Genomic DNA, 21,585 nt, shown 5'->3' on the forward strand with positions numbered 1-21,585 from the left:
CTCTGATTAGATGTATTTTTATACACATATCTAAGTGCATTTAATTATTACTTTACTGCACAAGTGATATGTTTAATGACTAATATATTTGTTCTGTATGTTGTACTGATTTAACTGAAAAAACAGAACTGTACACAACTATTAACTGCAGCTTTTAGTGAGTACTGTGTCTCTCAGAGAGATGATCTTACCTCAGATTTTTTACTTTACACTGAGGATTCTCCAGTAGAGCAGAGAGACGCTTCACTCCTGAGGCTCCTAGATAACTCCCAGTCAGATTCAGTGTATCCACAGTCAGATGCAGGTCTCTCAGATTGGAGGTTTCTGAGCTGAGCACTGAGTCCAGAGCTGACCAACCACTGTATTGAATTGTATCACACCTGATACTGAAGGAAATAATACATAATGAACTAACAGTAATGCAAATTATCAAACAAGTCCTCAAAGCTTTCACTGCAACTTCTCAGTTTCAAAAGCACAAACATCCGTTAGACAAAAGTCCCACACAGTCAGAGCTGTTCAGATTCGGCTTGGTGGGAGTTTTCAGCTGCGAACATCATCACACACACATTGTATAAACATGGAGTATAAGATCCGGGACACCAAATGGGAAAGCAAGAATCTGATCTAAAATGTTATTAATAGGAGAAAAGAAAGAGTCTAAAGTGTCATGAAGAGTTAGATTGATCTGAACAGCTAAGACATTTGATTTGTTCTCTTAACACTGTAACAGTAGAACAGTTCTATTCAGCTTTACTTACATTGCTTTTCTGGATGCTGCAATCACAGGCATCACCTTCACAAGAATCCTATCTCTTATTTTATCTGTAGAGATATATTTACTCAGGTCAAATTCCTCCAGCTCCTCTGCTGATGTCAGTAAGACAAACACCAGAGCAGACCACTGTGAAGAAGAGAGTTCACTTTGTGTTCCAGATTTCAGGTAGCGTTGGATTTCCGCCACTAGAGAATTGTCCCCCAGTTCATTCAGACAGTGGAACAGATTTATGGATTTCTCTGTAGGGGGATCTTCACTGATCATCTCCTTGATGTACTGTACCGTGTCCCCCTTTCCTGTCTGGGAGCTACTTCCTGCATGTGTTACTAAGGCATGTAAGAGTTTCTGATTGGACTCTAGTGAGAGACCCAGAAGAAAACGGAGGAAAAGATCCAGATGTCCAGTCTCACTCTTTAAGGCCTGATCTACAGCACTCTTGTGGACATCTGAGACTGTAATTTCTTCAATCCACTGGTGATGGAACATCTCAGATTCAGAGAACATCTCCGATTCATCCTCTTCGTCAGATAAAATCTCTGGTTCAGAAAGCCAACTCTGTACAAGAACATTTCTCTTTTCTTTCATGAATGTCAGGTGCACATACAGAGCTGCGAGATGCTCCTGAATGCTCAGATGAACAAAGCAGTACACTTTACTCTGGTGAAGTCCAAACTCTTCTCTGAAGATCTGAGTACACACACCTAAGTACACTGCTGCTTCTCTCACATCAATGCCACACTCTCTCAGGTCTTCCTCATAGAAGATCAGGTTGCCCTTCATCAGCTGCTGAAAAGCCAGTCGTCCCAGTTTGAGAAGCATTTCTTCATCACTCTCCTGCTTCTTTGAGTACTTTTCTCTTATGATGTTTGTCTGAATGATGAAGTGTGTGTACATTTGAGTCAGAGTCTTGGGCATCTCTCCACTCTCTTCTTCACCCAACATTCTCTCTAGAACAGTGGCTGAAATCCAGCAGAAGACTGGGATGTGGCACATGATGTAGAGGCTTCTTAATGACTTCAGGTGTGTGATGATGTTATTGGCCAGGCTCTGATCACCGATCCTCTTCCTGAAGTACTCCTCCTTCTGTGGGTCATTGAACCCTCGTACCTCTGTGACTCGATGGACACACTCAGAGGGGATTTGATCAGCTGCTGCTGGTCGGGAGGTGATCCAGATGAGAGCAGAGGGAAGCAGATTCCCTTTGATCAGGTTTATCAGCAGCACATGCACTGATGCTGATTCAGTTACATCACACACTCTCTCTGTGTTCTGGAAATCCAGAGGAAAACGATACTCGTCCAATCCGTCAAAAATGAACAGAACCTTTTCCAAACTGGACATTTCTGTTTCTTTTGTCTCCTTAAAACAGACATGAAGGAGATCCATCAGACTCAGTTTCTGGTCCTTCATCAAATTCAGCTCTCTGAAAGGAAGTGGAAACATGAGCTGGACGTCCTGATTTACTTTCCCTTCAGCCCAGTCCAGAATGAACTTCTGCACAGAAACTGTTTTTCCGATGCCAGCGACTCCCTTTGTCAGCACAGTTCTGATGGGTTTGTCTTGATCAGATAAGGGCTTAAAGATGTCATTGCATTTGATCGGTGTTTCCTCTGTTGTTGTTCTCCTGGATGCTGCCTCGATCTGTCTCACCTCATGTTCTTTATTGACGTCTCCACCGTCTCCCTCTGTGATGTAGAGCTCTGTGTAGATCTCATTCAGGAGTGTTCGGTTTTCCCGGTTTATCATCACTCCATTTAAACACTGAAACTTCTTCACCAGATTTAATTTGAACTTTTTCTGGAAGTCATTTACAGCAGCAGGTTCCGGGTCGTGTCTGTGACAGGGTGAAGAAGGAAGACATGGTGAGACATGGGGTCTAATTATTAGAGTTTAAGATCACACTTTTTTCTGACTGTTACCACAGATAACCATTCTTTATGATGTTCTCACTGTGTATTTGCCGTATTCTACAGTATGTGTTCTATAATCTAATCACTCTGCAGGAAATAACAGCAGAGATGTTTATAATACCAGTGCATCAGTGTCACAGTCATGTTGTTGGTTTTGATCTTACCCTGTAGCTGTGATGATGTCCTTTTCTCTTCTGTCTCCTGACTTCTGTAGAACACTGGGAATAAAAACTGTAGCTGTTAAAGACAATAACTTTTATCACTTTAAAAACAATTGTAGTGGGGGTTCGAATTCGGAGTTTGATGGAGTAAGACGCGAAGTTGGAGGCTCCTGCTGATTTCGATTAAAATTGTAATTAATTAGCGCTTTTTGGTCATATAATATATTTTGACTTATTGTACTTCTTTTCCCGTGGTAGCATTCAGACACGACTGAGGCCTAGGATGCACGCCGCGAGCGAGCCCCCTTCTCCCCCTGAATCCGCATCCGCGTTGCCGAGCGGTATCCCTGACTTCGCCGCACTCAAGCTTCGGCTCTAATTGGCTATTCATATTCCTATGGTTTACTTTCTTTAAATGGTTAGTAGTAATATGGATGCCAGCACAGCTGGGACAGACAGGCCTTTAAGATTTATTAGTTGGAACGTCAGAGGTATGGGTAATCCTGTCAAGAGATCTAAGGTTTTACACATTTGAAACGTTTAAACTCCAATATAGTATTTCTACAGGAGACGCACCTACGTATTAAAGATCATCAAAGGTTACACTGCCTTGTGTGAGTCAAGTCTTCCACTCGAACTTTAATTCAAAAGCAAGAGGGGTCGCTATTTTAATTGACAAAAGGATACAGTTTTCCTCCACTAACGTTATCGCTGATGTGAACGGTAGATATATTATAGTTGCTGGTACTCTGATGCAAAGACAGGTGTTGTTGGTAAATGTATACGCTCCAAACTTTGATGATGTGGAATTTGCTAATAGATTGTTGAGCAACCTCCCTTTCTTAAATACTCACCTGTTGATTTTCGGTGGAGATTTAAACTGTGTAACTGACCCAAACTTAGATCGGTCTAATCCCCGTACTCTGAATCAATCTGCGATGTCTAAAACATTTTCCGATTTTATGTGTCAGAATGGTCTCGTTGATCCCTGGAGATCCCGTAACCCCTTTCTTAAAAAGTTCTCTTTCTTCTCCCAGGTGCATTGTTCCTATTCGAGGATTGATGATGTTTTTATAGACCGCACTCTTGATTCTTGTGTAGTTTCTTCTGACTATCTGGGTATTGTAATTTCTGACCATGCGCTTCTACAATTAGATATTCATCTTTCTATTTATAAACATAGCCCACCGCCTTGGAGATTTAATTCTCTTCTTTTAGCAGACAGTGAATTCTGTGAGTTCATTTCCACTTCTATTGATGACTTTCTTTTCTTCAATCAGAATGACTCCACCTCTTATTCATTGTTATGAGAGACACTTAAATCCTATATCAGAGGGCAGATTATTTCTTATTCTGCTCACTGTAATGAAAAACGCACTGCTGGGGTTAATGAACTTACATCTGCGATCAGTAACCTCGATCAGAGATGTGCACTGAACCCCTCTCCAGAACTTCTTAAACAGCGTCTTGACTTACAGGCAGAATTTAATCTTATTTCGACTAAAGAGGCGGAACGCTTGTTGTTACGTACTCGTGGTTCATATTATGAACATGGCGACAAGCCGAGTCGTTTACTGGCACATCAGCTACGGCGACAGGCCACTTCCCGTCTCATACCTAGTATTAAAAACACTTATAATATCGTCACTACAGATCCCATGGAAATTAATGCTACTTTTAAATCGTTTTACTCTTCGCTTTATAAATCCGAATTTCCTACAGACAATACTAAAGTGAATGCATTTCTTCAAAACCTTTGTAACCCTGTTATTGATTCGAATACTGCTATGCAACTGGACTCCCCACTCTCTCTTGAAGAAATTTTAATTTCAGTTAAAACTATGCAATCTAACAAAGCTCCTGGCCTGGACGGGTTCCAGTTGAATTTTTTAAAACGTTTATTGGAAAACTAGCTCCACTGCTTTTGGCTATGTTCAACGAATCTTTGGAATGTGGGTCTTTGCCTCCAACATTGACACAAGCCACTATAGCTCTGCTTCTTAAGGAGGGTAAGGATCCGTCCTCCTGCGGTTCTTATAGACCGCTGTCTCTGCTTAATGCAGATGTAAAGGTGTGGGTGAAAGTAATGGCATCTCGTTTAGAGAATGTACTCCCTTATATTATATCTGAAGAGCAGAACGGTTTTATAAAGGGACGTCAATTGTTTTTCAAAACCCGTACACTCTTTAACATAATTTATTCAAAGCATTCGTCTGTGCTCCCTGAGATCGTGATTTCATTAGATGCTGAAAAAGCATTTGATAGGGTTGAGTGGGAGTATTTGTTTGCAGTCTTGAGGAAGTTCGGATATGGGGATAAGTTTATTTCTTGGATTAGCCTCCTTTACTCATCCCCTAATGCCAGGGTTCAGACAAACGATATTTATTCGGATTATTTTGCTCTCGGACGAGGGAGTTGCCAAGGCTGTGCTTTATCCCCTCTGCTTTTTGCTGTCGCTATCGAGCCGCTGTCTACTGCACTAAAATCTTCTCCCTGGTTTAAAGGAATAGTTCGATACGGTGTAGAATACAAATTGTCGCTAAATGCTGATGATTTGTTATTGTATGTAACGATCCTGTTGCCTCTATGCCAGCTGTCTTGGGTGTTCTGGAGTCCATCGGTGTTGTCTCTGGTTATAAATTAAATTTAGATAAAAGCGACTGTTTTCCTGTCAATACTGCAGCATTTTCTCTCCAACAGTCAGATCTACTGTTTCAATTTAGTCAGTCAGGGTTTAAATACCTAGGTATCAACGTGACACGTTCTTTATCTAATCTTTCATCAGCTAACTTCACTCCCCTTATCTCAAAGGTTAAATCCAACATTCGGAGTTGGGGTAACTTACCCCTTTCTCTAATTGGCAGGATCAATGTCGTAAAAATGAATAAATTACCAAAGATTATTTTCTTGTTCCAGCAAGTGCCTCTTTCTCTGCCAAAATCATTCTTCGATTCATTGAATAAGATAATTAGTACATTTATTTGGGGAGGGAGGCCACCAAGGGTTAGTAACTATTTATTGCAGAAATGTAGACTTAGTGGAGGACTTGCATTACCCAATTTTCAATTCTATCACTGGGCTGCACACATTCATAAACTTTGCTACTGGGTTAAATCTCCTGGATCTTCTTGGTCTAAATTGGAACTATCTTCTTGTAGGGAATCCTCTTTACCTGCTTTGCTTTATTCCTCTTTACCTACAAAACTCTCCCTATATACTGATAATCTAGTCGTCCTCAACACACTTATGACTTGGTATCAATTTAGACGGCGCTTTAAATTTGGACTCTTTGTGTCCTTTAGTCAACAACCATCTATTTCCTCCATCGTGTTTGGACTCCACATTTTCAGTGTGGTATGACAAGGGCATTAAACAAGTTAAAAATCTGAATGCCGATGGTGTGTTTGATAGCTTTGACAATCTGGCATCCACTTATGACCTCCCTGTGATGCATTTTTTTCAGTATTTTCAAATTTTGAAAAAAATTTTTCGGAATTTTGTTTCTAGATGTTTTCCTGATTTCCCCTCTGCACCTCCTGAACAGGCTTGGGAAAGCTTGTTTTCAAACAATCCGCATCAGAGAGGAATGATTTCTAGGATTTAAGATGTTATTCTGGTGCTAGGTAGTGAGTCGAGTAACAAAATTAGGAATGCGTGGGAAACAGAGTTAGGAGTACAGATAAGTGAGGAGTGTTGGGAACGTGCTATAGGGAGGGTACAGTCTACCACTTCTTGTGCTCGTCTTGGACTTATACAGATCAAAGTTTTACTCAGAGTCCATCTGTCCAAGTCGAGACTTTCTGTGATGTATCCGGATGTAGAGGACAGGTGTGATAAATGCCATGGCTCTCCCTGCCATCTTGGCCATATGTTTTTCTTCTGCCCTGATCTCCATGGTTTTTGGTCTTGTTTCTTTACCATCATGTCCACTATTCTCAGGGTAGATTTAAAGCCTTGTCCACTGATTGCTGTATTTGGGATTCCTGATGACTCAGTTCCATTGAGCTCGATACAAAAGGATGTTATTGCTTTCACATCCCTTATAGCAAGACGTTCCCTACTGTTGCACTGGAAGTCTGCTAAATACCCATCTATCTCCCAGTGGCTAAAGGACGTGATGTTTTTTCTAAAACTCGAGAAAATAAGGTATACGATGCAGGTTGTACGGACAAGTTTTTTTTTTATAAATGGCATCCCTTTATTGTATACTTTATGGAGTTACAGACACTTCCCACTTAAATTTTTGTGCCTGTTGTTGGGTCTTACAATATCTATATAACCAGCGACAGTTATTGTGTAGCCATGATACTGTGATCCTGTGAATCATCAGATCCCCCTGTCAACTCTCTCCAGCCTGGGCATCACCGAAACAGCTCTGCGCTGGGTGGAATCATATCTCACAGGCAGATCCTTCAAGGTATTGGGGGGGGGGGGGGGGGGGGTTCTGAAACTAAGCAACTCACAGCTGGGGTTCCCCAGGGGTCGGTTCTGGGTCAACTGCTGCACTTTTCTATTTATACTACATCTCTGGGGCCTGTGATCGAGTCTCGTGGCTTCTCATATCACTGCTATGCTGATGACACCCAGCTCTATTTGTTCTTCCAAGCTGATGATCCATCCGTCTCTGCACGAATCTCTGACTGCCTGTCGGACATCTCAAACTGGATGTGGGGAAAACTTAGCAAAAACTGAGCTTCTCGTCATCACTGCCTGTCCCTTAATCAACCACAACCTCACCGTACAGCTATGATCAGATTCAAGCCAACCAGGACAGCCAGAAACATTGGGGTGACTTTTGATGACGACTTGAATTGACAGACCGCCTTTCAACAACATTTCAAGAAAAACAGACCCTATCTCACCACTGAGCAGACTACACTAGTCCAGGCTCTTGTTATGTAAAACTGGACTACTGCAACACACTACTCCTGGGTCTCCCAGCCAGTTCCATCAAACCCTTTCATATGATTCAGAACACAGCAACATGACTCATCTTCAACCAGCCCAAAAAAAAAAACCCATGTCACACCCCTCTTCATCTCCCTCCACAGTACCCACCTTCAACGCTCTCCTTGAGGTTTACACTCCCTCACGCGATCTGTGATCGATTAATGACCGACGCTTAGTAGTGCCTACTCAGCATGGCACGAGGTCTCTTTCCAGAACCCTCGAACTGACCGTCCCACAGCGGTGGAATGAACTTCCAACCTCAATCCGGACCACAGAACCTGTCACGATCTTCAATAAACGGCTAAAGACCCACCTCTTCCGTGAACACTTCACTAAACATTAACCTAACCCCCCCCCCCCCCCCAACACTTATTAACAAAAAATTACACTGGCACTTATACCTCTACTCTGTGCACTTTGCTTCACTAGAACGCCATTAGAAATCTTGTACAGTAGCACTACTTGTACTGTTCTCCGCTTGATACATCGCTTTGCTTGTATTTCCTCATTTGTAAGTGGCTTTGTATAAAAGCGTCTGCTAAATGAATAAACGTAAATCATATTTTAATAATTGTTATTTCCTATTAGAACACCTCAGTGTTTTATTATTATTATTTATAGTAGTAGTAGTTTTAGTGTCATGACATATTGTTTCCTCTAGTTTGTTTTGCTTATATGTAGGACCTTCAGGACAACCAATCAGACAATAAAATCAGAGTGATTAAAACTTAGCCTCCACAGCTTATCACTACTGGCAGCGAGGAAGATTCATTTTGTTACTCCTGTCCGTTTCATCATCTGGTTTTCAGACCTCCGCTTCTTTCTTTTCTCAAGTAATACTGCTGATTTTAACCTAGAAACTTTTAAGCTGAAACCAACCTGCGACTGTGAGCGACTCCATCCAATTGCCGATTATCGTCTCGACCAGGCCTCCTGACCTCCAACGATGTCGCACGCCTCGTCTCTCACTAACTACGGCAAGCAACTACACATCTTTCCCATGTTTAATAAGCTGGTGCAGTAGAATCCATACCTAGGCTAACCTTACAATCAGTTCTGGGTCACTCCTAATGCAGTGATGGTTCGCTCAGGTCAGAGTCTATTCTGGAAGCCATAATTTGCCGAAACACTAGCATTCTGCTTTGCATCTGTTATACTGTACGTCTATTCCTCTGTCATACACATGTGTGTGTGTGTGTGTGTTAGAACAGTCTTTGTGTAGCAGTTAGATTCGTTTACGTGTTGTAGAATCATGTAATGAAGTCTCGTCTATATTAAAGTGAAGTTGTCTGTGATTCATTTGCTCATGATCTTAGTCCCTAAACTTGCAGACCCTGCTACCCTGCTCAGAAATATTGCCTCAACTACTACCACGCTAGTAATAACTTTCAGAATCAGTGAGCAGCCTCTCTAAAACCTTTGCTGGATGAATAAATTGGTTAGCTGTTGTTATTTGATTCGGGCAATAGTCCCCTAAATCAAATTAAGATTCCTAGGGAGTTGAGGCTTTCCTGTTTGTATCGGTGGAGAATATAGGTAACTAAATTTACTATCTAAATTTTCTTTAAATACAATGGTGGAGAATTGAATAAATTAATTTAAATAGCTAATTTTCCCTATAGATATAGCATTTCTTGCTTTAGCATTTAAGACATTACCTGTAAGACATTTTGACCTTCATAAATGTTTAGAAAATTTCATCTAAAGCATTCACTGAAAGTTCTGTAGTATCACTAAAGACCAAGTTACTCTAATATAAATAAAAAATAGCTGCTAATGATTGTGTAGCACAGACATTAACTGTGACTTTAACTATGAGAATTAAGGGATGTTACCTGTGTACAGACGAGGAGTCTCTATCACTAAAGTTCCGAGGAAGCTGCATAGACACATCACTCTTCATGGAGACACAGCTGGGTTCTGGGGCGTCTGATCTCTTTCTCTTGAGTTTACTGTACAACATAATAGAAAGTTCTTTATAGACACTATTTACAGATATTGACTGACTTGTTAATTTGAGTTAATGTGCTCTAATAATGAACAGTGGAATTTACAGTCTTTATTGGTTGTGTTAATTATTTTGTCATTACTATTACTTTTATTGTCACATCAAGATACATTTACTTCATATATTACGTATATGACACTGTGAAACACTGAACTGCACATTTATTGATATTTATTACTCTAAAATATTTAGTGAAAGTATTGTAGCAGCATTAGAGTCTAATTAAAGTATAGAATACACCGATAAATATCAGAATGCTGCTAATGACCCTGGACTGGATAAAAGAATGTGTAACACGGCCTTTCTCTCTGCAGTGACTTTATCTATGAGAATTATGGGATGTTACCTGTGTACAGACGAGGAGTCTTTATTTCTAAAGTTCCGAGGAAGCTGCATAGACACATCACTCTTCATGGAGACACAGCTGGGTTCTGGGGAGTCTGATCTCTTTCTCTTGAGTTTACTGTACAACATTACAGAGAGGACATGAGACACAATTTCACTGTCTCAATAATCAGGATATAAAATACAGTGAGAGAATTTGTATCATATCGTATATCGTGATATTTCTGTTTAATATTCGTTATGACCTCTACCACTCTTAACGTTTATACAGTAATGTTACTTTGTACTTCCTATTCATTTTAGAATCAGTGTAGAATATTTGTGTCTGTTTCATGAAATTTTATAGTCTGGTGTTTATGTACATTATATTATTTTCATAATTTTTATTTCCTATTAGAACTCCTTAATGTTCATTATTATTATTAATAGTAGTAGTAGTAGTAGTTTAAGTGTCATTCCATATTGTTTCCTGTAACATTTTCACACTGTCCAGAATTCATAGCAGATATCCAAAGTGTAGCCGTCTGAAGGTCGTTACCATAAACCTTTGTATGAGTGCACTGGAGTTTCTATCACGGTTTGTCTTGACCACAGTCTGAAATGAGGGTTAAATAAACACCTGTGTGCTGCACTTGATGTAAGTCTCACTCACGTCTAAAACGATTCAGAAGCACGTGGTGTTTGTGCTGGCAGTGGCGTAACCACAAATTAATAGCTTGTCATGAGGAAATATACAAAATAATATACACTGAGTACCAAAATAACGCCCTGTCTGTGTTTAGTGTATCGTCTCATGTCTCTTTACTGTTCGACTGTATGGTTCATTTTCATAAGGACATCATTTTATTACAATAAACAGAATCTAGTAGTTTTTTCAAGTGTTGACTGATAACTTCTCATGCTCAGTATAAATATTTGTTATTATTTTCATATAAACTCATTATATATTTCAGATATGAATATTTAATGACTAAAATACTAGGACATGGTAGCTTACTGGTTATTTGAGGGCGGGGTCACATTATCTGTGTCCAGGTCAGGGGTCTCCATGTTTGAATATTAGTGTAAACACAGACAGCTCATGGACACACAGCTGAGTCCTGAAGATGCTGATCTCTTCTGCTGGAATTACTGACACTCCTAGAAAACACAAAACAAACACACAGTTACAATTGGGGAAAAATCTTTCACATCTCTCAACTAAAGAAAATGTTGCTCCTTTGATAAAACAAAGTGTTGTGTGTGTGTGTGTGTGTGTGTGTTTGTGTGTGTGTAGAGGTGAGGTGAACAGTTCAATAATCAGGGGAGGGAGACCTCTGCTGGAAGGGAGGAGACACAGTTTGAAGTGTAAGTGTGACACTTTAAATAAAAAGTCTGAACCAGAAGGCAGCTAAAATGATTTGTAGTTAATAGAAGTGCTACTTTAAGTCTAATACACTTTCTCTTTAACAGCATTACATGGGTTTTAGTTTAAATAAATGTACTGTAAATTCTGAGCCAGAAGTCAGTAAGTCTGAAATCAGTTGTACTAAACAGAGATGATTTCTGTGAGTCTAAAGTAAGGGTGTTCCATATGACTGTTTTAGAGCGTGAACGATCCATGATCTGTATTTACAGAGGGATCACACGTACCATCATACTAAATATATTTTGTTCGCTGTGCTGAAAATACTTAGACACGTCATCTTGTTTTATGAACCAGACTTTATCCACTAGTTCTCATGTTCTCACTGACACACACACGGACAAACCAATAATAACCAGTGTTTCACATGAATCACCTAGAGCAGGGGTGCCCACACATTTTTGACTTGCGAGCTACTTTTAACAGGACCAGTCAAAGAGATCTACCTACACAAAAAATGCTAAACACACACACACATATATATATACATATACACACACACACACACACACAATAATGTTCATGTACCTTGGATAACTGCAGGAGCCCTCATGGCACACTACAATTCAGTACATTTTTGGTCATTACTTTGCACTGAATAGAATCAGCCAGGGTTGCACTGTCCGGACAGTAGCTGCTGGTAGCCAGCCTCAAGCAGGCCTCCAAATGATGATCAGTCATTGTGGAACGGTATTTGGACTTAATAATCTTCATGTGGGAAAAGGCTGACTCACATAAATAAGTAGAGCCAAATAATGCAGTCAAGGAGGTTGTACATTTCCTCCTGTTTGGGTACTTTTCCCCTGTGAGGAAGTTCCAGAACTGTCCATGAGCCCTGGACTTCAGCTGAATGTCAGTCTGTAGTTTCAAAATCTCATCCTCCACTTCAGACGAGTTCAGGTGAAACAGCGGTGCAATTTCCGATGCGAGTGAATCGACCTCAACATTGTCCCTGAACGGGTAGCACATGAATGTAGCGACTGGCTCCAGTAAAGCAAAGTCTTGAAAGCGTCTGTCAAACTCTGACCGACAGCTGTCAATCTGCTCCGTGTAGTGTGCAATGTTCAACTGCGCACAAGCCTTCCGCCAGGTCTCCAGCTCTGAAAAGGATTCTGCTAGCCACCAATCACGTGTGGGCAATGCTAATTAGCTAAATGGACAGACCGATTAGGTCATTATGTGGGAAGTGCGAGGCAAATTATCCTTTTATTTTTTAAGGACCTTTTTAATAACAGTTATAATGCAATTTAAGTCCATTAGCGCAACAATAAACGTGTCGACCTGAACGTCGCCTGCTGATTTTGGAAGTTCCCAGAATCATGGCGCTGCAGCTTTGAGGACAGAAGTTGCATTTTCCGTTTAAAGGCATGAACTGAGCTGATCATATTGACCACGGTTTTGTCTTTTCCTTGCAGCTCCAAATTAAGCTCATTTAACATGTCGGTCAGATCGGTTAAAAATTCCAAGTCCAGCAGCCACTGATCATCATTGAGCTGGGAGTATTCTGCATGTTTAACAGCAAAAAGAAACTCCCTTATCTCCGGACAGAGCTCTCGAAATCTCTGCAGGAATTTACCCCTACTAAGCCATCTCACGTCAGAGTGTAGCAGGAGCTCAGAGTGGTCGCAGTCTGCCTTCTCCAGATGCGCACGAACAGCCGTCTTTGAAGTGATGTAGCACGTATAGAACAGGCGAGCTTTGTTGCCACATCCATGATCTCTTTCATGTTTAGTATTTTTGCGCATAAGGCTTGTTGGTGTATTATGCACTGGTAGTTAAGGAAGTCAGGGAAAGCATCGTCTTCCCTTCACTTGGCAATGAATCCATTTGCGCTGCCAACCATTGCGGGCGCACCGTCCGTGGTGACTGATATCAATTTGCACACTGGGAGCTGGATTTTGTCAATGGAGTCTTTAAAAGATGAAAAATACCCTCTCCCTACGATTTCGCTCGCTAGCCTTTAGCGCTGGCGCGTTTGATCGCACACGCGTGGTGAGAGAAAAGACGAGATCTCAGACTGGCTGCCCTCTACATCAACGCTAACATCTTTTTTTTTTTTTTTGAATGGCGATCTACCTGCACTTCCTTTGCGATCGACGTATTGGGCACCCCTGACCTAGAGTGTCTAATATTTTTACACATCCCATAATAACAATAAAGAGCTCCGTTTGTGCCGTTGCTTTGGAAACGCATCTCTCACACCACACCAGTCATTCATAGTTCATAGACAAATCTTATTTACAAGATAGCAATATGACTTCTATCTAAATCTTTCAGTAAAATGAGTATTTCATCCTCTTGAAGTAATGTTGGAATCAGTGGCTTCAAGTCACAACAGTAACGTCACAACCCTCTGTTACTAAACCAGTGATTTATTATCATTTATCATCACAATTCATTCTGAAGAGTCTTACTGCATGAATGATTATCAATATGATGATAGCTGGATGGATCGCTATTAGGGATGAAACGGTTACCGGTTTCATGATAAAATTCCCGGTTAGTATTACCGTGTCACGTTTAATTATCATTAAAACTATATGGCCAAAAAATGATCATATTTACTATCTAATTAATCATTTTATTACAGTTACGTCTACAGGATAGTACTGAGCTACAGGAACACTATCCTGCGGAGCCCCTAAGGGGACATGGTGCTGAAAAATAATATGAGATTGGAGGAAAATTTATATTTTGATGCTTTTCCATTCCCCCGAGAAACTTTGTCTTCTTTCAAAAAAGTTATGAAAAATTTTCTCCAGTAAAATGAATTGATCTTTATTGTGAGCTTATAGTAGGTCCCTATGAACTGATCTGAGAGGGTTTGATCACCTCTTTTACTTCAGTCTTAACACGAAATAAAATATTAACATTTTGGTGTCGGACTTCCTCTGTGAAATGAACTGTTTTCAATCTACATGTTTAAAAAATATATTTATGGTTACATTTATAACAACAACAATAATAATATAGTTTCTTAAAAGATGTTTTAGTAAATGTGTTTATTTGGTTTACTACTTTATAGTGTCTCTATAAACTTGATTGATTTTGCCATTATTTAAATGTAAAGGGTTATAAAGACGTTTTTCCGATAAATACTGTCAATTGTTGTGTTTGTTGTGTTCCTTATGTATTTAAAATGATGGTTTAGTATAAAAGTGAAGGAGCTTTTTCTGCTGCTGTTTATGTGCATCTAGATGAAGCGAGATTCCAGGAAGAGCTGCTGCTTAACCGCAGTGTGAAAACCTTCAACTAACCACTGACTTTATTTCTTTATACTCGAGTCCAAGCTGAAAATAAACCTCTCTGAACCGCTCCATTGTGAAGGTGTTCTGTCTGAACCACTGCCCTGCTGCAGAGAGAAATTAAACCGGAAGTACTGTTTGTACAAACACAACGACGGGGGATTATTATACATCATCATGGCCTTTTCTGGACTTCCGTAGAAGACAGATCTTAAAACATATGATGTTTGTTCCACACTAATAAATCTAAATCCCCCAAACACTGAATGTTCATCGAAGAGAGAAACTTATATATAAAATATATAACACACAGCTGATAAACAGCAGCTTTACAGGGAAGATGACTTCAGTTCCGGGGAAGTGACGCATTTTCTTACTGCTGTTTTTACACCAGTAAAATAAAATATAAAGTCGTTTCTGTTAAAGAAATAACTTACTTTTATTCAGCAGTCCATGTTGTGTGACATTAATATCACCGTTTCTGCCTGGTGTTGAGGTTTTTCTGCTTTTCCAACAGAGACAAAATGGAGTCGAGGCTGAGAGAGAAACACTTTCACTTTCCGATAAACTGATGCACTACTATTGGCTAGAGGAGGAGCTGTAGTGGACCAATGGTGACGCTAAAGCCCGCCCCCTCATTTACATGAAACTGCAGCTTTTGGAAAAACAAGGGGAGAATGCGGAAGTGATTATATAATAATAATAATAATAATAATAATAATAATAATAATAATAATAATAAGCGCGAAGTGAAAAACAACGACACTCCCTAGACTAGAATTCTATAGGAATAAACTAAAATTCTATAGGAATAAACTAGAATTCTATAGGAATAAACTAGAATTCTATAGGAATAAACTAGAATTCTATAGGAATCGGAGAATGCGGAAGTGATTATATAATATAATAATAAGAAGAAGGAGAGGAATATATAATATGGTACAGTATTTTTATAGGCACCATCGTTTTATTGATCATTTTCACTCATTAATTTCAGAATAATCACTTTCCAGGAATTGCACAGAAGTGGCCTGCTTTGTCATCTTTCTCTCCCTGTAGGAGGTGGAATGAGTTTCTATGAAGACCGCCCATTCAAGTTATCTTCTCTCTCCCTGGATATATTATATAATAAAATGTTTTATAATAAAATGCCATTGTTTGCCTTGTTTATTTTGCACTATTGACCAAACTTCTTTCGTGGGTTAAATTGAGCAGTTGCTTGCGTTCATTGATGTTCACTTGTTGTGCATGCTTATGTGAATGTCTTAAAATGAATCACATCCTAATGTTATCTTCTGTTAACCACAGAAGCAAAAGAAATATTAATGCATACATACTATAAATGTATTCCATGTTATGGGGGCAATCCCCTTTTCCTCCAAAAGTGAAGAGGAAAACTGATTAATGCCGTCTCTCCATCACTCCCAGAAACAAGTGCTACTGTAAATGTAGTCAGCGTAGTAAACAAGGCACATTGTGTTACTATTCACAGAAAACTGCTGCAGATATAGTCGCTGCTTTCGGTTAGAACTGATTCACTGTGAGTGATGTGCCGTTCAGAAAACGAACCGACCATGAGTCGGATCACTTAGATTCATTTTAAATAGAAAAAAAAATAGTGTTCAATAAAATGAACTCACTTCACTTTGCTGTAAAAGAGACTCTTTATTTCTGCATGCAGCTGGAGAGATCACATGTTGGAACCACATACTGTACATACTGTTGCATGGCACAAGCACATACTGTACAGGACACACAAACACACACACACACACACACACACACGGGCAGTCTCAAATTTAAATCACAGCTCTTTTTTACACTCACTAATTCAGTCTCAGTGATCAGGACAAATAATAACATTTTATGGCTTGTGTTTTAAACTCATACGCACTGTATACAGTCAGAATGCAGCGACGCGCGCGCACACACACACACACACACACACACACGGTTGCTCTGTATGTGAGTGTGAAGGCCCACAATATTACTATTAGGTTATTACAGTTTGATTGTATGTAATAACATTAGTAATAACATTAGTAATAACAAACCAGGACTGCAACCCGAAGAGAAATAAAACACTAAAGCAATAAAACACACACAGCAATTAAACACACCTGTATTGCACGATGACATCAATAAATAAAAACACAATCGTCCGGTAAACATGACATATACAATTAAACATGTGGTTTAAAGCTGCAGTAAGGAACTTTTCTTGGTTAAAAACGAACATAAATCAAATCAATTGTTGAATACGTCCATAAAAAAATCAGTGTTCAAAACTTCATTCGTGACGTCCTTCGCCTTCGCGTGGTTTCGTCACGCGCGTTAACAGAAAGAAGACGAGCCGGATACTATATCACGTGTGTGGGGGCTGAGGAAGGTGGAGTGTTTGTAGCTTTTCCTTACAACAGTTGCTTAGAATTGAAACCGGTCATCTAGACGGCTGCTTTAATCTGGATCGTTCTAAACACAATCATCAGTCACATCTGGGGAATCAGCTGCTGTCAAAACCAAGGAACCTCGAACTGGAGAGAATGCAGTGAAAAGGGGAACGCGACAGAGCCCGTGCTGAAACCAGAATAAATATCAGCATGGCTTTTGAGACGTGGTGAAAGCTCCGAGATCTGAAGGGACTGAAGACTGACACAGACATGGCTTTTATTAGCTGAACATTTAAGACATTTCAGTGGCTCAGTATGTAACCAGCTAACATTAGCACACGTGTTCGCTTGATTCAGCTAGGTATCGCGTTTCCCGTTTCAAACAGAGATGGCGATAGAGAGGCAAAAGTTCAGTACTGCAGCTTTAAGTTCAACAGAATTCAGCAGAATGTAAAAAATCACCTCAGCGCTTTGACTCGCTCGTGTCTGAGGCAGAGTTCACGCTAGCAAGCGACAGGTTCCTGGTGAGTTTGCGTCTTGTGGGCAGGTCACGACTGTTAATAATCTCACTCGTCGCTTGTTATCGCTCCGTAAAAAAAGAAACATGTTTTTAAATTTTTTGGTTTTTGCTAGATACCAGAATGTCCAGCGCACAAGGGCGTGTGTTTACAGTACATGTAGAGCACTACACACTCGGTGTTGTGTAACACACACACACACACACACACACACACACACGCGCGTACACAGAAGAGAGACCGAGAGTGCAGTAGCGGCGATTTCCTTTTCACAGAAGATCTGGAGTCCACATGTGCAGTGTGGAATCTCAGTGTTAGCGTTAGCGCTGTAGCTCGAAGCGACTAGAAGCTAACTTGGACCCTTGATAACCCTCATCATTTACAGCTTTAATAAAGTACAAACAAATCAATAAATAAACCCGGAGTTTTCTTACACATGTCCGAATCAGGGCTTACAGTGATCTCAGAGTTCAGACCTCTGTCACCTGACCTTACCATCAGTGTGTGTGTGTGTGTGTGTGTGTGTGTGTGTTAGCTCTACAGGTTTCCCCATCTCTCTGGTGGAGGAAACTGATCCAGCTCACCCACTTCACAGTACTGTCTCTCACCGAGGAGGAACATCAGCTTATAGCGCAGACGCACCTTCTCCTGAAACACACACACACACACACACACACACACACACACGGGCAAAAGCAGCAATAAACACACTGCACTGTGGCTCCAAATAGCAAGAAGAAAGCTATAATGTATCTGGTGTGTGTGTGTGTGTGTGTCTCAGTGTCTCACCTTAAGCGGGTTAGCGAGAAGCATGACCTGTGTGATGGAGGAAGGGGGCAGGACGGGGTTAAAGGGCGCCAGCTCGGCTCCTGACGGACTCTGAAGCTTCACTTTCATGGACTGAGAAAGAGAGAAAAAATTCATCTCAGTATAAAGCTGCAGAAGTGTCTCCTCAGTGTGTATCCTGAGATAAACTACGGATTGTATGCGTCATGAAGTCATCTTGGGGGGAGTGTGTGTGTGTGTGTGTGTGTGTGTGTGTGTGTGTGTGTGTGTGTGTGTGTGTGTGTGTGTGTGTGTGTGTGTGTGTGTGTGTGTGTGTGAGAGACCTTCGGCACTGCGGCCTGTAGCTCGATGTTCTTCACTGCGAGAGGAGCCGTGTTCAGCATGGACACCACGATGACGAGGACGTCGGGTCTCCCGGGAGGACACTCAGAGCCGAAGTGCAGGAGGACGCGCACTCCGTCTTTATCGTACGCAGTCACAGGAAGAGTCTTACCTATACACACACACACACACACACACACACACACCTCTATAACCAGTCTCATTACACTGATTAAATTAAACTCGTCCCTTTCTCACAGAATTGTGTTCAGCTGAACCCTTTCACAGAATGTAAAGTAACCCGAAGCGTTTGATTTTAAAACATTTAAAACACAGTCCAGGTTAAACAATAATTAATGCCCTGTGTGTTTCAGCTCCTTAAGAAATGACAGAAAAACAGCCTATGAACATCTACCCCCCTTTCCCCTCATAAAAACATCATTCCCACCGTCTGACTCGGAATAAACCTCATCTCTGACATTTCATGTATAGAAATGACTGTTTAATATATAGACTATAATTGCTGTGGAGTGAAAAAACACAATACCCTACATTCCAACTGGGGGGAAATCACCATTATCAGACTGTACTTCCCACCTTTTAACTGAGACAGAACTTCAATCCATACATTCAGACAGGGGAAAAGCACACTTTCCACCTTCAGACTGGAACAATAACACAATCCCCTATTTCTGACTGGCAAAGTGTTTTCAGTCTTTATCGTCTTGGATACTTTGGGATAAAAGTGTCCACATGATCTTCTAATGATTTTCAGCTTAGATACTGCTGGACCTGTTTCATAACACCACTAACTGTCCCTTATCAATAATCAGAATCCGCCAGTTAAGAGACGTTATGCATTTTACCCAAGTACAGACATGGAGAGAGAGAGAGAGAGAGAGAGAGAGAGAGAGAGAGATACAGAGAGAGAGAGAGAGAGAGAGAGAGAGAGAGAGAGAGAGAGAGAGATACAGAGAGAGAGAGAGGGAGAGAGAGAGAGAGAGAGAGAGAGAGATACAGAGAGAGAGAGAGAGAGAGAGAGAGAAGGAGAGAGAGAGAGAGACAGACAGAGATAGAGAGACAGAGAGAGAGAGGTAGAGCGTTTGTGGATTTTACCCATACCGATAACTGATGAATCAACCGATAGTTCTTAAATCTGATCCTGAATGAAAACTTAACACTCAAAGTAAAATATTCCTGAACTTCATTACAAAAATAAACAGTACTGACTGCACCATGAAAATGTACTGTACTGTTTAACATGTAATAAATATAGAAATATTAATATATATGAACTATTAGTAAATATTGAAGTAAACAAACAAACATCCAAAATGAATCCAAAAAACACTCCAAATAACACAATAAAATGGAGATAGTTCCAGCAATCAGGGCTGATCTGCAAATCTGTGTGTGTGTGTGTGTGTGTGTGAGAGAGAGATTATGTAGAGTGGGTTGTACTGGTTATACTGACTGGTTTTGATGGAGTCCAGGGGAACATGTAGGTTGCTGAGGGATGCCTCAGAGTGCACGGGGTTTCCCTGTAGAGAGCGCAGGGGCGAGCCGGGCATGCTGGAGCTGATAAATGGGTTGGAGGAGGAGAGAGAGGAGGAAACGCCGAAACCCAAACCAACACCGGTGGCCATGACGGGCTGACCCGAGACACTACACACCAAAAAACAATAAGAAAATGGCACCAGTCAAACGTGCGCACACACACACACACACACACACACACACACACACAAAGTGATGAGCTACATCCCAAACCCCATCCTACAGCACTAAAGAGTATTCTAACAGTTTAATAATCAGCTAGCTCCTGTATATAAGCACACAGGGCCACGGCGATGCTCTCTTGACTCACTGACGTGTTAAACACTGTGGACCAGAGCTGACGTACTAGTTTCAGACGCTAAATACAGCAGTCTGTGGTTCGTCACCTCACACACTCACCATGTCATTTATTCAAGACAAGCTCATGCTCTGTTTACCACCACACCAACCTTTACACTTCAGATAAGAAAAGACACTTATAAAAAATGATATTATTATTTATAGAATTCACGCGTTGAAACGTTTCTAGACAACTCTATAAGAACAGATTTGGAAATTAATGATGAGGAGTCTTTATTAATCACATATACACATGCACAGTGAAATTGTTCTCTTCACATACCCAAGCATGTCAGGAAGTCGGGGTCAGAGCGCAGGGTCAGTCATGATACAGCGCCCCCTGAAGCAGAGAGGGTTAAGGGCCTTGCTCAATGGCCCAACAGTGGGGGCTTGGCAGTGCTGGGGCTTGAACCCCCAACCTTCCGGTCAGTAACCCAGAGCCTTAACCGTCAAGCCACCGCTGCCCCTTAAATTGCTTTTAGCGAACCTCTTCTTACACAATGTATTTACTACCCAGAATGCACTATTGTTTCAGAACTCTGTCTTTTTATCTAGAACAGCACCATGATGGAGAAACGTAGGAGCAGTGTCTCACCTCTGCACCTCTCCCAGGTTCAGCATGGCGAGATCCTGCAGCCCCTGAGTCACCATGTCAGGGTGTGTGGGGTGTGTGGGGTGGCCTGAAGTGTGCGCAGGAGGAAACACGGTCCCTGAAATTAATAAAACAAAATGAGGCGGTTCAGTTTTATACATGTTCTCATATTTATAGCTTTATTTTGTTGTAATGTGACAAGTAATAATCTCAAGCTTTACTGGGTTTTATAAGATTCTTATATAATTCTTTGCTCTTTTTTTCATACCGTGGGTTTTAG

General features: G+C 40.8%; 3 protein-coding genes across 3 annotated transcripts in view; all 3 read right to left on the reverse strand.

The window, feature by feature from the left end:
- Window positions 1-21,585, reverse strand: part of LOC128615528 (NACHT, LRR and PYD domains-containing protein 12-like) — a 298,796-nt gene that overhangs the window by 195,013 nt on the left and 82,198 nt on the right. The window lies entirely within an intron of this gene.
- LOC128615534 (NLR family CARD domain-containing protein 3-like) lies at window positions 331-15,431 on the reverse strand. The gene is made up of 6 exons (XM_053637708.1): window positions 15,240-15,431; window positions 11,150-11,292; window positions 10,154-10,270; window positions 9,635-9,751; window positions 2,853-2,906; window positions 331-2,612 (listed from the first exon to the last, which is right to left on the reverse strand). Exons 2-6 carry the CDS (start codon window positions 11,200-11,202, stop codon window positions 758-760), a joined length of 2,196 nt encoding a protein of 731 aa, XP_053493683.1. The 5' UTR covers window positions 11,203-11,292; window positions 15,240-15,431; the 3' UTR covers window positions 331-757.
- LOC128615546 (ADP-ribosylation factor-binding protein GGA3-like) lies at window positions 18,247-21,424 on the reverse strand. Its single transcript, XM_053637733.1, has 5 exons — window positions 21,309-21,424; window positions 20,292-20,482; window positions 18,820-18,989; window positions 18,500-18,610; window positions 18,247-18,358 (listed from the first exon to the last, which is right to left on the reverse strand). Exons 1-5 carry the CDS (start codon window positions 21,362-21,364, stop codon window positions 18,248-18,250), a joined length of 639 nt encoding a protein of 212 aa, XP_053493708.1. The 5' UTR covers window positions 21,365-21,424; the 3' UTR covers window position 18,247.

Source organism: Ictalurus furcatus, chromosome 12 (genome assembly GCF_023375685.1).
Source record: "Ictalurus furcatus strain D&B chromosome 12, Billie_1.0, whole genome shotgun sequence".
Taxonomy (NCBI): domain Eukaryota; kingdom Metazoa; phylum Chordata; class Actinopteri; order Siluriformes; family Ictaluridae; genus Ictalurus; species Ictalurus furcatus.

What these genes read in the sequence shown, in the direction of transcription:
- LOC128615534 (XM_053637708.1), bottom strand. Translation starts at nt 11,202, where the DNA reads ATGGAGACCCCTGACCTGGACACAGATAATGTGACCCCGCCCTCAAAT. An exon ending in ACCCCGCCCTCAAATAACCA is followed by an intron (nt 10,271 to 11,149) that starts GTAAGCTACCAT and finishes AATGTTGTACAG; the next exon opens with TAAACTCAAGAGAAAGAGAT. An exon ending in GACATCATCACAGCTACAGG is followed by an intron (nt 2,613 to 2,852) that starts GTAAGATCAAAA and finishes ACCCTGTCACAG; the next exon opens with ACACGACCCGGAACCTGCTG.
- LOC128615546 (XM_053637733.1), bottom strand. Translation starts at nt 21,364, where the DNA reads ATGGTGACTCAGGGGCTGCAGGATCTCGCCATGCTGAACCTGGGAGAG. An exon ending in AACCTGGGAGAGGTGCAGAG is followed by an intron (nt 20,483 to 21,308) that starts GTGAGACACTGC and finishes TTTGGTGTGTAG; the next exon opens with TGTCTCGGGTCAGCCCGTCA. An exon ending in TTCTCGCTAACCCGCTTAAG is followed by an intron (nt 18,359 to 18,499) that starts GTGAGACACTGA and finishes TGTGTGTTTCAG; the next exon opens with GAGAAGGTGCGTCTGCGCTA.